This window comes from Apodemus sylvaticus, chromosome 1 (genome assembly GCF_947179515.1).
Source record: "Apodemus sylvaticus chromosome 1, mApoSyl1.1, whole genome shotgun sequence".
NCBI lineage: Eukaryota > Metazoa > Chordata > Mammalia > Rodentia > Muridae > Apodemus > Apodemus sylvaticus.
In genome coordinates, this window is record NC_067472.1 from 103725806 (window position 1) to 103742441 (window position 16636).

The 16636-nt window shown below is 52.1% G+C and overlaps 2 protein-coding genes across 17 annotated transcripts in view; both read right to left on the reverse strand.

The window, feature by feature from the left end:
• Window positions 1-13165, reverse strand: LOC127664380 (short transient receptor potential channel 2). Its single transcript, XM_052156305.1, has 12 exons — window positions 12325-13165; window positions 10208-10420; window positions 9146-9310; window positions 8398-8572; window positions 7181-7381; window positions 6564-6726; window positions 6015-6107; window positions 3187-3379; window positions 2507-2634; window positions 2327-2405; window positions 1629-1758; window positions 1-1067 (listed from the first exon to the last, which is right to left on the reverse strand). Exons 1-12 carry the CDS (start codon window positions 13153-13155, stop codon window positions 673-675), a joined length of 2766 nt encoding a protein of 921 aa, XP_052012265.1. The 5' UTR covers window positions 13156-13165; the 3' UTR covers window positions 1-672.
• Window positions 13143-16636, reverse strand: part of Xndc1n (XRCC1 N-terminal domain containing 1, N-terminal like) — a 23899-nt gene continuing 20405 nt past the window's right edge. For 15 of the 16 annotated variants that reach the window (XM_052156423.1, XM_052156417.1, XM_052156409.1 and 12 more), the window contains 3 exons: window positions 16345-16420; window positions 15306-15436; window positions 13143-14832 (listed from right to left, as the gene is read on the reverse strand). In XM_052156423.1, the coding sequence (XP_052012383.1) occupies window positions 14603-14832; window positions 15306-15436; window positions 16345-16420 (437 nt within the window). In that variant the 3' untranslated portion in view covers window positions 13143-14602. Of the gene's footprint in view, window positions 14833-15305; window positions 15437-16121; window positions 16196-16344; window positions 16421-16636 lie in introns of those variants that run through there. The other variant, XM_052156437.1, reaches the window with a different exon arrangement.

The window sequence follows — 16636 nt, forward strand, 5'->3', positions numbered from 1 at the left end:
TGGAGACACGGGCTTTAATGACTGGTTTGTTGTATGGTGTCATCTGTCCTTGGCAGGCTTGAAAGCCGAGGGGTGGAAACTGATTTCCCAATCATCCTAGCCACACACTATAACCTCTGTACCTGACTTTTCAACCGCCACAGGGGCCTCATCGCCGCTAAGAAGGCGGGGAGGGGAGGGATGGATCCCCAGCCCTGTGGGGCAGGGATGCAGGGCGGAGGAAGGGCAGCACCTCCAGGCCTCCAGCTCTCAGACCTCCCCACTCTCAGGTCTCCCGCTTCCCTGGCCTCCTGCCTCCCAGTCCTCCAGACTCCTGGGTCAGAACTTTTTTTAACTAAGGACCTAAGGAATCTCAAAAGTAGGATTCTAAACCCCAGAACTCAAAGCAAGCCGTTTCTCTCTTCCCTCCTCACACAGCATCCATTTTAGGGGAAGTAAAGGAAGGGATCTTAGGATATCAAGAGATGGAGACTACCATCTGACTCCCATAGCAGACATTTTACTGAGGCAAAAAAAAAAAAAAAAACAAAAAAACAAAAAAAACAAAAAACAAAAAAAAACAAAAATAAAAACCAAAAAAAAAAAAAAAAGCGCCATGGCTTCTACTGTGAGACCCTGGCTCTACCCAACTAGGCGGCTGCACTCAGTGACAGAAGAGACCCTTCTGTTGCCTTAGGACTCGCCCTTGGTCTCCAGATCTTCCTCCAGCGGCAAGTCCCCCGCCCCCTCTGCTTCTTGCTCCCTGTGCACCAGCACATGGGCAGAGAGGGCAGAGCTGGGCTCTCCAGAAGCTGGAATCCCAGCCTCTCCTGTGGCCTCGAGGCCATCTTCTAAAGAGACTTCAGTCTCCACAATCCCAGGCATAGTTAGCTCTGCCGGGGTGTCAGAGGTCGGGGGACCCAGGTTCTGGAAGCTGTTGCGCACTCGGGTGATGTATCTACTGAGGATGCTGGCACCGTCCGGAGGCCGTGGTGGCCCTCCCGCCGCCACAGTCTTCTGCACACTGGCCACCTCGCTTTGCAGTCGAGACACAGTCTTGGTCAGCTCTGTCAGTCTGTTGCCCAGATCTGAGATGAAGCAGGACAGGTCTTTTAGAGGGGAGCCCACTCAGTACCTCTTCTGTCTCTCCGCACACCACCCCGCTGGACGCAGGGACACCCTGTCTGGGTGCTAAAGGCAGACTGGAGGAACTGAGGGTCAGGTCAATGTGAGCACTAGTGGAAGGAAAGTCTTAGCTGGGGTTGGTAGTACAGGCCTGGGATCCCATCTAGTTGGGAGACTGGGGAAGACGGTGGAGGGTTCGAAGTCAGCCTAGGCTCCAAAGTGAGCTCAAGATGAGCCCCGGCCACTTAGTGAGACAGGAAGAAGGAAATGGGAGAGGGAGGGGAAACACGAGATCAATATCTGAGCACACACACATGAGGGAATGAGAATAAACAACATGTAAATAAAGGCAGAGAAACAGAGTCAATCAAGGAGCCAGATGGGTAAGCTGTGCCTTTCTAGGACCGGAAGGACGGGACTGGATCCTCATGCAGGGGCATGGAGGCTGAGTCTGGGTGTGGGCGGGCGCTCTTCCCAGGTGCCCGAGAACAGCAAAGGGGGAGCATCACAAGTGACCTCCTGACCTTTCCGACGGGTCTCCTCGAACTCGCGCCGGGCAGTCTCTATGTAGCGCTGCACAAGAGCCTTGATGACTCTAAGGCGGTAGGACACTCGTTCTCCTTCCCCAGAGCCCGCCCTTGCCCCAGGGTTGGTCTGCAATGGAAAGCAGGCAGAATGAATTCTCTACCTTCCTTTCCATCTCTGTCCTGACCAAGAATAGAGGAGAAAGGCAAAATCTAGGGAGGCTCTCTGTCCCTGTCCTGTCAGACTGAGAGGACTGTGTGTCTAGAGTGTGTGGTGAAGACTGAGGAGAGGTGGGGGTGGCGTGGGAAGGAAGGACCCCAGTAGGGCTGGCAGCAATGGTCCAAATTGGGAAAGCATGAGTGCTCAGACGGGCTGAGTTACCGTGCAATTGACAGCAGGTGGGTGGACCCCTTGGAGGCCCGGGTGCCCAGAAGTCTCTCAATGTTCTCAGACCTCAGGGAGCTCAGCCCAAGTGCTGTTAAATCACCCAAGCCTGTCTTACAGCCTCGTCGTCTGGAACTCGGGCTTGGGATGGAGGTGCTATGGACTATGTTTAGGCTGCAGGAGGTGGACTGGAGATGTAGGATCCAGTCAGAAGGCTGTGTGGCAGAGTGGGAATTGGAAGCAGGCTCTTTGGGACCATACTGATGGATTAGGTAATACAGGTGAGGAAACAGCGGTCTGAAAAGGTACTCACGAAGGTCGGGATTGGTGGGTAATGCGACTTCTTGGCTTTGCAGCAGGAGGAGCCACAGCAAATGAACTGGAAAATTCTCCTAAGAGGTCACCATAGCAAAAAGACGGTAGTTAGGGGCAGGGCCTAGGAAAGAGGGGCGGGCTGGGTGGCGTACAGGGGTCAGAGCTCTGCGGCCATCACCTGAGGAGGTAGAAGACAGCCTTTGGGGACGGCAGGATGTTAAAGGGCACAGGCAGCGTCAGACCCTCTCGGAAGAAGGACAGGTAGAGTTTGGAGCGAGCAAACTTCCACTCCACATCAGCGTCATCCTGGAGACCAAGAGGCAGGAGGCTTCGCCAGGGCCATGCTGGCACGGCCGCTCTGCCCACTCAGGCGATGTGACATGCCAACCGCTTTCCTCTTGTTCTTGTTTCCTCCCCACTGACCACCCACACTTCCCTTTCCCGTTCTCTTTCCCCTCTAATTTCCAGTTGCTACTCAGTGCTCAGCCTATTCTCCAGCCCACAATGCCAACCCATCTGCTTCCTTCCTGTGTTCCCACTTACTTTTATACAATGCTCCAAACTGCTGCCGCCACCATCGCCACTGCCACCACCACCACCACCACTACAATCACCACTACAACCACCACACCACCACCACCACTACAACCACCACCACTAGAACCATCACCACCATCAAGGAAAGTGCAGAGAGCATTAGACTTGGAGTCTACCCAAACCAACAGCAGTGCTGAGACCCTTGTTGTACAGAGGAGAATTTCCAAAGCCATAAAATAAAAGAGAGAGCAGAGCAGGACCCCGAGGGCCTTGGCGCCCTGCCCCCCACCCCCCCATCTGGCCTGACTTGGGGTGACGCACCTCGATCTTCTGGAAGGAGTTGGTGATCATGGCAATAAGCATGTTGAGTAGAACAATGACCATGACGATGGTGAAGATGCCGTACATGGCCCTGCCCACGAACTCAGGCACCAGGAACTGAGGCATGTCCACCACTGAGTGCTCTTCCATGCCGAACATGGTCCAGAAGAGAAACTGGAACGTTTCATTGAAACTGGCATGGTGGGCCAAACAAAGGAGAGGAAAACAGAGACCGGGTTGGGAGAGCAGCCTGGGTTCTGCCCGGACACACTCCCCCGCCCTGAAGATACAGCCAACGGTGTTGTTTGTCCGTGAAGCCTTTTGGGCCACCCTTGTGAATACAGACACTTGCACTTCTTAGTACCAACCGTTATTATTTCTCTAAAAACTTACTTTATTTTCCTTGCATATATATAGGTGTGTGCCCTGAGTGTGGGTGAGCGCCATGCGCGTGCAGGAACCTGCAGAGGTAGGAAGGAGCACTGCATCCCCTGGGATTGGAGTTACGGATGGCCGTGAGCCACCACTGGGTGCTGGGAACCAAACCTGAGTCCTTGCCAAGGGCAGGAAGGCTCTCAGCTGAGCGTCTCTCTGGCCCCTCCGCCTTTATTCTTTCGGTCAACCAGTATTTACTGAACACAGGGGCCAAGCACACCACAATGCACACGACAAGCAGGATCCTGTCCCCAGGCCAAGGTGTTCTGAGGAGGGGTTAGTAGTGAGGGTGAGCCAGGAAGGAGAGAGAACGGCTTGTGAGCGGCTGTCACCGACCACACAGAAGGGGCCTTTAGCTTAGAATAAAGCTAAAGACTCTACCATGACCTTCCAACTCCAGGAAGAGTTCCGGACAGAGGGGGCATCTGAATTAGGTCTGAAAAGATCATGTTGGTTGCTGTGACTGCAAGGGTGATCAGCGAGGAAGGCACAGAGACAAGAAAACTTCCTGGTCCCTGTGGGAGAGTACGTGTGCTGCAGAGCATAGAAGCAGAGACCCCAGTGCTGCCTCTTCCAGGAAGCCCTTCCTGGTCTGCCTTCCCCAACGACCCCCAGCAGAATGCTTCCTGTCCTGACCGCACTGCTCTGCCATCTGACTCCCTGCATCCTGGCTCTAGCCCACCATGGGCAAATGGCATCTGCTTTTGTCACTCTGTCCCCCACAGCACCAAGGGAGCTCTTCCTAAATTTGACCCAATCTGTTAGACCTCCACTTGTTAACTAACTTTCAATATTCCTGCCTACCCTGAGCCATACGCCCTCCACTGACCTCACCTGAGACCGCCAGGCAAAATGCTTTAAGGTTTGTTTACATTTTCTTATTTTTAATTTTTTTTTACTTATTTCTCTCTCTCTCTCTCTCTCTCTCTCTCTCTCTCTCTCTCTCTCTCTCTCTCTCTGTGTGTGTGTGTGTGTGTCTGTGTGTCTGTGTGTGTGTATTTTTCAATGTGCCTCGGCACAGGAATGGAGGTCAGAAGACTTGCAGCAGTCAGCTCTTGCCTTTCACCACATGGTTCCTGGGACCCCCCACCCCCACCCCCAGGTCGGCAGGCTTGACAGCAAGCCCCTCTACCTCCCGAGCGGCCTCATCAGTTCTCTTTCATTTTGACACAAAGTCTTACACAGCCTGAGCTGGCCTCCAATTTGTTAAACAGCTGAGAGTAACCTTGAACTTCTGATTCTCCTGCTTCTACCTCAGCACTGAGATTGTAGGCATGCAGAGCTAGCAAGTCCTCTGTTAGAAGGAGGCAAGATAATAAATGTCGAACAACTGACAGAAAGTCACTGTCTCAAGACCACAGTAGAAACGTTTTCAGTAAAATTACCCGTGGCTGGGTATATACCTGTAACTCCAGCACTTGGGGGTAGAGACGGGAGGATCAGTTCTATCCTCAATGGAGACATGTTCTTCACTAAAGGCCAAACCCTCCTTTAACGTGTGGTGTGGCGGTGAATGCTTCAAATCAGCACCAGGGAGTCAGATCTCTGAATTTGAGCCCACCCTGGTCTACACTGCAAGCTCTAAGACAGTCATAGCTACATTGTGAGATCCTGTCTCAAAAACAAACAAACAAACAAACAAACAAAAAGGTATTGCAAGAGGGGGAAAAGCAGAAAGAAACAGATTCAGCAAGTGGCGGCAGAACAACAGTGAGCAGCAAAGCTTCCTGAAGGGCGTGGGTGCCAGTGAAGGGCGTGGGTATCCAGTGAAGGGTGTGGGTGCCAGTGAAGGGTGTGGGTATCCAGTGAAGGGCGTGGGTATTCAGTGAAGGGCGTGGGTATCCAGTGAAAGGTGTGGGTGCCAGTGAAGGGTGTGGGTATCCAGTGAAGGGCGTGGGTATCCAGTGAAGGGCGTGGGTATCCAGTGAAAGGTGTGGGTGCCAGTGAAGGGCGTGGGTGCCAGTGAAGGGTGTGGGTATCCAGTGAAGGGCGTGGCTATCCAGTGAAGGGTGTGGGTGCCAGTGAAGGGCGTGGGTGCCAGTGAATTGTGTGGGTATCCAGTGAAGGGTGTGGGTGCCAGTGAATTGTGTGGGTATCCAGTGAAGGGCGTGGCTATCCAGTGAAGGGCGTGGCTATCCAGTGAAGGGTGTGGGTGCCAGTGAAGGGCGTGGGTGCTAATGGAGGGTGTGGGTGCCTGGTGACTTTCTTCATTTAATGATTGACATTTTTCAAACAGAAGGGTTGGAAACAAGGGAATGCGAGCAATTGAGTTAGCAACAGAGAATATCAACTAGGCTTGGGCAAGTAAGAGTTAAGCGCTAAGATGAGAGGCCTGAGCCTCCCAGCTGCCCGGCCACCTCCACCTTCCCTGTCCGGCCTCGGCCTCGGCTTACTTGCCTAGCTTCTCGGATTCCTGGTAGGGCACATAGATGTTGTTGAGCCCACAGAGGAAGGCAGTCAGGATGATCATGAGGATGAACATGAACCTGGCAGGGAGCAGGATGTGGAAGGGTCAGAGCATCGCATCTAGCTGCCACCCAACAAGTCAGGCTCTGAGAAGGGAACTGGGGAAGGAGAGGGGAGGGGCCTCTCGGGCGCTTCGCTTTTATTGTTATCATCATCATTATTTTGCCTTTTTGACTTCAATTTCTAGAAGAGGAAAAAAGAGTTGTCCCAGAATTGGGATCAGGGGCACCAGCAAGGGCTGTTTCTGCTGTTGGTGGTTTGCAATTGTGACTGGGTTGGGAACTGTAAACCTCCCTGCTGAGGAGGAACGCACATTTCCATTTCCAGAGTCTGCCTCTAGACCCCAGTGTTCAGAGCCTGCTGGAGCCCACAGTCCTGGAGAGGCACACAGCTCCAGAACACCTGTGCCCTGCAGAGCTGAGGAGTACAGAAGACAGTGTGGGCGAGGAGTCGCCACAGGCAGGGGGAGTACACACCGGATCATGTCGTCGATCATCTTGCCAATGGAGATCTGCAGGGTGCCCAGCGACTCGTGAGCTGGGAGAATAAACGCCAGTCGGGTGAAGCTAAGCATGCTGGTGACGGCGAAGAGCACCTCGGCCAGGAACTGGGGGTCCTCTGTGCGCCACTCGCTTCGCTCTGCAGGGCAGAAGGGGGCGGTGACTGAGAGCCAAGAAAGACTCACCCTGGGACTCAGGGCTGGGCTGGGCTGGGGGTGGGGCTTAGTCTTCATTATCAGCAGGACTGATGGGGAATCACCAAGGAGACATACCTCTAGATACATCCATCGAGGTGTTTCCAGAGAGGCTTTACGGAGGAGGGAAGACCCACCCTGAATGTGACTGGGTTCCTGACTGACTGACTGACTGACTGACTATAAGAAAGAGAGAAACACTGGGCACCAGCGTTCATCTCTTGCTTCCTGACTATGGATATACTATGACTAGCTGCCTCTACCCCCACCATGTCTTCCTCACCAGGATGTCCTGTGTCTCTTCAAACAACAAACCTAAATAAACTCTTCCTATCTGAAGCTGCTTTGCTGGGGACTTTATCACCGCAAAAGGAAAGGTGATGCGGACAGGCTCCTCACCTGCTGTGGTGAAATAGCGGCAGGTGGTGCTGTCCGGGGCATCGCGGCAGTGCATGTAGGCGAGTCCAGCCAGGAGGAGACGCAGAGCAAAGGATGCCAAGTACAGGGACAGGATGACCACGTCCAGGAAGTTCCACCAGTCCAGGAGGTAGCTCCGCAAGCCCTCGATCCACACCTCCTTACACTCAAACCACAGGAAGCCTGGAGGGGGAGAGGAAGGTCTCCGGGAAGGGTCCGGAGAGGAGGAAGCCAGGCTCCTCCTCTAGGACCTAGCCAGGCTGTGATGGCAGGGCTTTTGTAGGAGTGGGGAGCTGAAACATTTAATCCATCCAAGACAAAGTGACCTTCAGGAAAAATAAGAACCCTCTCCTTGTGATGTGTGCGTTGTGTGTGCATGCATGTGTGTGTGTGTGTGTGTGTGTATGTGTGTACACATGTATGAATGCATGGGCACTTGAATGCATTGCCATCACAGGTGTGGAGGTCAGAGGACAGCTTGTGGGAGTTGGTTCTTTCTTTCTATCAGGTTCGTCTCAGGTATTGAACTCAGGTCGTCAGGCTTGGCAGCAAGTGCTTTTGTTCGCTGAGCCTGCTAAACCCCTTTGAGACAAAGGCTTGCTAAATAGCCCTGGTTGGCTCTGAATGTGCTAACCTTTTGCCTTAGCTTCCTGAGTGTTGAGATTACGGTTGGGTACTACAGGAACCAGGTCTGTTTAAAGATCTTGATTCGCCGGGCAGTGGTGGCGTATGCCTGTAATCCCAGCACTCTGGGAGGCAGAGGCAGGTGGATTTCTGAGTTTGAGGCCAGCCTGGTCTACAGAGTGAGTTCCAGGACAGCCAGGGCTATACAGAGAAACCCTGTCTCGAAAAAAAAACCAAAATCCAAAAACCAAAAAAAAAAAAAAAAAATCTTGATTTTAGGGCTGGAGAGATGGCTCATTGCTCTTCCAGTGGTCCCAAGTCCAGTTCCCAGCAACCACATGGTGACTCACAACCATCTGTAATGAGATCTGATGCCCTCTTCTAGTGTGTGTCTTAAGACAGCTGCAGTGTACTCATATAAATAAACAATAAATAAATCTTTTAAAAAAATCTTTATTTTAAGGGTGTCTAAGTGATCAGCTTGCTCAGTGTAGCTAAGTCTTAGTGGCCCAGTGTCAGACCTGACCATGAGGATCTTGGTATCCAACCACAGTAAAGGGCTCTGTCATACACACCTGTGACCCAAATCATATGCAGTGAGGTCTCCCAGACACTCTGGCTGCGGCCTTTGAAGGTACTCAGCTGCGTCTCCATGACCAGAGACTCTCCCAGCAAGAAGATAAGGAACCACAGATAGGAGGCAGAATGTAGCAGGAACTTCAACACAGGGATCTTCAGCAAGCGGCCCAGCTTGGGGGGGGGGGTAAACCACAGCTGATGGGGGGTGGGGAGGTGGGGGGTAGGGGGTACTGTAAACCACTACTGACAGGGACAGAGTGGGGGTGTGGTGGTGGGAGTGTAAACCAAGGCTGATGGGGGTGGGGTGGGGGCGGGGCCTGCTGTTGCTTGTCCTTACAGCCCTAGAGACCACTTGGCTCCCGCAGGAATCACCCACTTGTCAATGTCTATGCATGCACTGAGAAGAATGGCGTGTGTACGGGGCCCTCTATTTTCTGTTCTCTCCTTCACAACCACGTGAGGTGTTATTACTGCACAACCATAATATTTTTGGGGAGTGAGGTATCTCACAGGAGAAGTTCATACTCAACCAAATTGAAAGATAAGATCATCACCACTACTATTCTAAACCTGCTCCCCTGGGTCACCTAGTCAGGTGCCTGCGTGGCCCTCCCCACTCTTTCTCTTGCCGCACTCAGGCAGGTTTGTAATGCCTGTCCCTGCCTCCAATCCACCCCTACACTGCCAGTGGGGAGCTTGCTTCCAAATCACAAACCAATGTATCCCTCATCTTAGTCTTAGTACCCGGGACTTGGGCGCCAGCCAGTAGCCAATGCAGAGGAAGGGCATGGTGAGGAAGATGAGGAAGGCGACGAAGAGCTTCCAGATGGTGGTGCTTCCACGCCAGCCAGCCAGGTTCCCGCACCAGATGGAAGACAGAACTTGCTGGCAGATGGGGTGTGCTACAAACTAAGCAGAGACGTGCGTGAGAGGACATGGCCACCGGGCAGGAAGGCCAAAGGAGCTGGGTGGAGGCAGAAGCCTACTTCCTGTTGCAGAGGATGAAGCATCCTTTTGTCTCCACGGCCAGCAGCCCACCCAGAAGAGAGGGGCTTTCCTTGCCATGTGCCCACGGACAAGTGATTCTAGTAGGCCTCAGTATGACTTCCAAGACTCTTCACACCCTGCATTCTTGAAGTTGGGCAGGACTTCAAGAACTTCAAGAACTTGGGATCTCAGTCCCAGAATTCTCAGTGTTCCCTGCCTCAGTAGGTATATGTCACAGAAGTCTGGATAAAGGATCTTGAGGGGGGAAGGCACATGGAACATGGGTCTCCTGTCATAAGTAGAGGTCAATGGGGACAGTATACAGGAGAGCTTTGGTAACATGCTTTGTGGGTCAGGCTGTCCGCATGGGTGAGAGTGAAGAGTGGGGCTGTGGGAGGCTGGACAGGGATCCTGTCTTTAGCTTGGCTGTTGGGTAAGGGGTCTAATGACACACAGAGAAAAACACATCACTAGGCATTCAACCCCTTACTATACAGTCTGGTGTTGTAGGCTAACAGCAGAAGTCTGGGCCAAACTTATTCATTAGGCTCGAGGCAAAGCTAAGTCTGTATGAGACCTGAATGTGGGGTCCTGGTGGTGACTAGCTTCCCACAGATTGTTAGTGCTCAGACTGAAGGTAACTAGGAGAGGATGGAAACCTCCCCTCCAGCTGTTAAGGGTTCATATGGAAGGGTGCTCATCAGAATCAAGGTCTCAGAAGGTCCCACAGAGAAAGTCCCGAGATAAGGCTGACATGCCTTAGGGGAGACAGGACAAGCGACCAGGGTAAGGGAGGGCACGCGGTGGGGCCCAGCTGACCTGTTTCTGGTTGTAGTTGACAGCCAGCCGCAGTCTTGCCAGGTTGGGGATGCCCTCCTCAAAGGCCTGGCCCAGACCCTCAGCCTCAGGCTCAGTCTCACTATCCTCGCCCAGGTCATTGAGCACTGCGGTGACCTCACTCTGATTCCGGCACATGCCCAGCAACTCGAAGCCATAGTCCTGGCAGAGAGACTCCAGGGCAATGTACTGAGGCTGTAAGAAAAGTGTTGTGTGCCATCAGACCAATCTGTCCCTGCCCTCCCCCGAACTGTGGGCTAGGCTCAGCTCTGACATCACTGGGTCTGTCCATTCTCCTCCTGCCCAGCAGTCCTGTGTTACCTTCGCTTACCTGATGCTATCCCCACCGTATCACTAAACAGTGCAACCCAAACCTACCCTGGTTGCCTGCTCCTCAGATTTCCTCTTCTAATTCCTGCCTCCTGTCCCACTACAACTCCCATACTTTCCTTAAACATTGTTATTGTTATTGTGTGTGACACGCGTGCAGGTACACATACCATAGCACACACGCGCTGGTCGGGACAACTTTGTTGAATTGGTTCTCTTTCCGCTTTTGTTTGGGTCCTGGGGACTGAGCTCAGGCCACCAGGCTTGAACAGCGGTGGCAGCAGCAGTGGGGGCGGCAGCAGCGGCAGCAGCAGCGGCGGCTTCCCCTGCCGCGGCACCTCACTGCCCTTCCTTATACCTGTGCCCATTTTGTTTATCTTTCACCCTTATGTGGAATCAGTTTAAGGAGATACAGAAAAGAGTGTGGAGTTCCTAGCTGCATAGCTTTTTCTCCAGAGGTTCTAAGGCAGCCTTTGAAGACCTAGGTTACCTTTAGCACTGGTCCTCAGATTGCCTGTAAAGTATGGCAGAAAATTCCTGCCCTGCCCACTCCATAAGCTGCTGTGAGGAGGGCAAAGTCCTTTGAGAGCACTGCTCCTTCCTGGTGGGGACCTTTTTATTCTCTTAGCTCTCTAACCTTACCTTGTCCTAGGCTTTGATTTACTTATTTCATGTATGTGAGCACACTGTAGCTGTCTTTAGACACATCAGACGAGGGCGTCGGATCCCATTTCAGATGGCTGTGAGCCACCTTGTGGTTGCTGGGAATTAAACTCAGGACCTTTGGAAGAGCAGTCAGTGCTCTTAACCACTGAGACATCTCTCCAGCCCGTCCTAGGCTTCTGTAAGACCCTCATTGGTTCCCTACCTAATGGTAGTCTTGAGGATGGAGACATAGTCTGGCTTGGTACACAGGGAATGCCAAGGACTCAGGGATGGACAGACAGGAATGGTACCGTGCCAGGCCTAGACCAGGTACTCCAAGTATCTTTGGTCCATCCTAAGTCCTCATACTTTTTTGGGGGGTCGGGTTGTTAAGGTAAGGTCTTGTGTATTCCAGACTGGCCTAAAACTTGCCAAAGATGCTCTTGAATTCAGATCATTCTGTCTCTGGCCCCCAGGTGCTGGGATTACATGTGGCGTGATCACATGCAGCTCTAGGGGTCAGAGTCTGGAGCGCATGCACAGGCCCTCTGCCGACTGAGCTACGCCTCCAGCCCTTGTTATACGCCTTTGCTCGGCTTCCGGATCTTCTCTAACCAGCCTCTTCCACAGCCAAGATTAAATACCTCTCCCCTCAAGAATCTTCTTGAGACACAAAAGCCATAGGTTGCTCTTTTTCCTGTTTTCCGAGTTAGCAAGCCCTGTGAAGACCATCCACAGAAGCACCGAATAAAGTCCTGGGAATATCTTGCCCCACCTTTCCTTACCTGAGAGCCCCAACACACAGCGCTCCAGGTAGGCACACACTGGGCATTTGTGGGACACAGCCTATTGAATGTCACGTCTAAGTCCGTTCAGCTGCTTTCTATTCTCCCTTCCCTTAGGTGCATCTAAAGCCCCCTAAGGTAGAAGCTGTACGGCTCACATAAGTGGCTGTCACGCAAATGAAAACCTGTACTGGATAAAATTGTGGCTCTTAAAACAAGAGGCTTCATCCTTGTTTGGCATTTCCCACTTCTCAGACTTCCTAGAACACCCACCGCAAAGTCCAACCACAGACACAGGGCACCGAGCGCAGGATGGAGTTAAGAGTCGGGGTAACAAACCTTGAACTCTGGCTCCTTTCGTGCCAGGCGCCTGAGCTCCCGGCTGAGCTGGAAGGCCGCCAGCATGGCGTCCTCACTGGCCAGCGAGAGGTGAGCCCGGCTTGCAATGCCTCGGTAGGTGTTGATTCGGGATAGTGAGAACTTCAGCAGATCATATCGGCGGGCATTGCTGCACTCGAGGCAGGCGCAGGAGACTGGGTGGGGCCGCGCGATAGTGTGGCCCTGGTCCATAAGCAGCTGGGCTATCTCATACAGGTCCTTCTGGCAGGCCAGTGTGAGCGGAGTGACACCAGGGGCAAAGCGGGAGCCATCGATGGACGAGTCGAAGAAGGCTAGAGAGAAAGACTTGGTGTCTACTTTTCGGCCTTTCTCCCGTTCCAGCCGAGCTAGCAGCCGACGCACTACTGCTGGCTGGTTTGTGTCCACAGCCACCAGCAGGGCTTCGTGGATCTGCCGGAAGTCAAACTTGATGTTGGCCAGAAGAACATCAGTGATGACCTCGTGGCCTAGGCGGATGGCTAGATTGAGGGCTTCCCTCCAGGAGCGGTCCTCAGACTCTTCCACATTCCGCAGCGGACCACCTGGCCCCGTCCCCGAGGTATCGGAGCCTGATTCCAGCAGCTGCTGCACGAGACCCAGCTGGCCCTCCTGGATAGCTCGCAGGAGTGTGGGGGGGAATTTGAGCTTTTTGTTCACAATCTCAGTCCAGTTTGGCTGTGGCTGGGTGAAGGAGAGAGGACAGCACTCTTGAATTCCCAAGATCATTCTGTAATCAGCTATTATGCCTTCCTCGTCCCAAACACAGATCAGCAACAATGTCTGGTTCACCATTTTATTACACAGACTCACATAGGAAAAGCTAGTGTAGGGAGTGTTTACTCAGCTCACTTCCATTTTTAGGGCCCAGTGTTAGTTCCCTGAAGAGGTGATTAAAGTAGGTGGTCGGGGCCGCACTAGGCACCTAACCTCTATACAAGCACAGCATCAGGCGAGAATCCAGTTCCAGGCTTGCTGACTTCATCTAGCTGTTCACCTCTCTTAAGGACAAGTTCAGACATGCCCACACGGAGGGTCTTTGACAAGCTGGGTTTTCCCCAAACCCTTTCTCTATGAGGACTCTAGCAGGACCTTAAGATGTTCCCTTCCACCACACACTCTCACTCTGCCTCCTACGTCAGAGAGCGTCCCTCCTTGCAGCTGTTTGGTCCTGTTCTTCTACCAGGCCCAGCCCTTTGCTCTTTTCTTGTAGGCCCTGGATCCCTGGCGGGCTCTCCACCAGCAGCATCCCATACTTGTCTGGCAGGATGTCCTGCACCCCTGGGGAATGGGGTGGAGAGGGGAGGGAAGCAAGGGCCTCTTACCGAAAGGGGATCCATGGCTGCACCCACCTCTGTGCAGGGGCTGAACGTTTGAACTCCAGCTCTGCCTCTCCCTGACTGTGCCTAGCATCCTCTTTTATTTCCACTCAAAGCCCCCGCCCTCCCTTCATCAGGACCAGCTGCTCTCCTCCTGCCTTGTACCTTGGGGATAAGGGGAACCGGTGTTAGTGCCACATGAATACATCTCCTGGGACAGTGGGAAGTGTGCATAATTCTTCAAAGCAGGGTTGGGCTAGCACAGCTCCAGGGGAGACATTGTGGTCCAACTATCTCAAATAGTTGCAATGAGATTTGCTCAGACCCTTACAGCCATGCCTAGAACCCTCTACTCCTTATAAAGGAATCTCTCTGGTTCCTTTAAGAGCCCTATGAGCAGGATGATGAGAGGCTTTTGTGTTACTGAAGGTTCATTTCACAACCATGATAGGAAAGTGTAAAGTTTCAGAGTCATCTGATTACACATGAGACAGATACCCATGAAGGACACAGAAGGTCAAGGTCATATGGAACTCACATGGTCAGTTTCATGCTCAAGACTCACTCATCTTCCCAGAATATCATAGGACTTTATAATTTCCAACCAGTATTTTCCCTCTGACTGAGCCTCAGTTTTTCTTTCAGGAAAATGGGCATTAGGAAACACATTCTAGATAGTGTTCTAAGGCCTCGTAGAGATCATCAATTCTATCAAAGAAGATCTAAGGGGAAAATATCCTTATGAGAATTGGGTACCATAGTGACAAAGCCTTGACAACGGGAATGGGGAACAAGCTGGTCCAAAGTGTTTTCAGGTAGGCAGAGTCCTGAGCTAACAGCTGGAGGGAGGGGAACCAACCCTTCTTAGCCACAAGAGATCCATTCCCCAGGCTCCAACATAAAAGGTCACCAGAATGCCCTGCTCAGGCTGGAGAAACGTCCCCACACACACTGGCGTGCTCTTCTATTTCTCCTGCTGAGAACTGTAATTCACAAATAGGGCACTGGACCCAGGAAGGTGGCGAGCTCTCTGGGGAGGACACCCACAGCACGGACTCTGAGGAAGATAAGGAGGCAGGAGAAGCTGGCTGGGGTGGGGAGCTCTCTCCACAAGTGGCAGCATGCCGAGGAAGAGTTTCAATACTGAAGGAACCTAAGGAGAAAAGGACAATTAAACTGGGCCTGCTCCCAGGCAAGCTGTCATCCCCAGATGCTGAAGGGAGTTGCTTGCTCTCATATGTCTGTCAGACAGTCATCAGACATTTACTAGGTGTAGAGGGATATGGATGTCCTTACAGAACATTGAGTCTACTGGGAAAGGTCAGCTATGAATATAAAGAACATTGCCAACAGGATGGCAATCAAAACTCGGGTGCATGGGTGCGTGCGTGTGTGCGTGTGCGTGTGTGTGTATGTGTGTGGTGTGTGTGTGTGTGTGTGTATGTAACAAAACTGACTGGTATGTGTGTACCATATGCATGCACTTATGGAGGCCAGAGGGTGATACTGCATATCTTCTTGCTTCTCCAACTGATTGTCTGAGACTGAGACAGGGTCTCCTACTGTACTTGGACCCACTAATTGTCTAGAATGACACCCGCCTTGCATGGTAATTGATGCACTCACCTGCACAAATGGGACACTGTCCAGTAGCCTGCACACCACCGTCATCACTGTTGGTCTGGGGTCGGTGCTGCCTTTGCCTTGTCCTTCCTGTCCTCCTCCTATCTGGCTGAGAACTTGAGCTGGACAATGGTCTGTGGGAAAGAACAGTTTAAAGCCAGCTTTCTGGGAGAGTCTACAAAGACTGAAGGTCTAGAATCCAGACCAGAAGCATGAAGAAAAGAGTGGAAACAGTCCTTATTCCCCCCACTCCACATGACACACTTGGAGGAAGGCAGTTAGTTCACCTTTGAGCATTTGACAACAGAGCTTCTATCATTGGCCTCAGTTTTTAAAAGATTAATTAATTTTGAGATAAGGTAGCCCTGTATGGCCTAGAACTTGCTAGGTAGACCAGGCTTTCCCAGAACTCAAGTCTGACTCTCTCTGCCTTCCAGCTCCTGGGAATAAAGGCATATGTCATCATGTCTGGCAGGTTTTTAATTTTAAAACTGAGATATTATACACATACCATAAAAATAGCCGTTGGAAACACGGATTAAAGATACTTACAAGCTGCGTAACTAAGAGGATTTCTAGGACTTTTTTTATCAACCCCCAAAGAAACTCCCAATGCATGTTTGTCACTCCACTCCATCCGTCTGTCCCCACAGACACCAGCACAGTCCCTCCACTCCATCCGTCTGTCCCCACAGACACCAGCAAGCACTGATTTCAGGCTGGTCTGAGGCTTGCTGTGCCCCAGTAGTCCAGCAGTCCTAGAAGCAAACGTGCATGCTTCCTGAGCGCTAGGATTACAGGCCCGAGACACAGGCTTACATTTTCATCACGTGCAGTGTGCATATCTTCTGATTCTGGTTCACTACAGAGTCAGTTTCTGCCTATCTTCAAGGCTGACAAGCGGGGAAGGGTTTGGAAGAGCAGCAGGTTAGGGTTAGGGTTAGGGTTAAGGTTAGGGTTAGGGTTAAGGTTAGGGTTAGGGTTAGGGTTAGGGTTAAGGTTAGGGTTAGGGTTGAGCGGGCTGGGGCTGAGGGCTCCCTACCTCCTTGGTGCCTGCACTTTCCGCCTCTTCCTTCCGCCCACACCGTTCTTCCTGTTTGGTTCTTCTGCTCTGGGCTCTGTGTTAGAAATGCTCATTAATAATTTCTCATCACCCCAGACAAAGTGGCGCGCAACTGTAAGCCCGGCACTCAGGGGGCCGAGGCTGGAGGGCAGCTGACTCAAGGTCAACTTGGGATGAACAGTGAGACGTTTTCTTGAAAAACAAAAATCGAACAGTCTAGCTATTTACAAGAGGCCCCCATATTTTAACTTTTCTTTCGAGATATTCTATC

What these genes read in the sequence shown, in the direction of transcription:
- LOC127664380 (XM_052156305.1), bottom strand. Translation starts at nt 13,155, where the DNA reads ATGGTGAACCAGACATTGTTGCTGATCTGTGTTTGGGACGAGGAAGGC. An exon ending in ATGATCGACGACATGATCCG is followed by an intron (nt 6,108 to 6,563) that starts GTGTGTACTCCC and finishes GCTCCCTGCCAG; the next exon opens with GTTCATGTTCATCCTCATGA. An exon ending in CGAGGAGACCCGTCGGAAAG is followed by an intron (nt 1,068 to 1,628) that starts GTCAGGAGGTCA and finishes GCTTCATCTCAG; the next exon opens with ATCTGGGCAACAGACTGACA.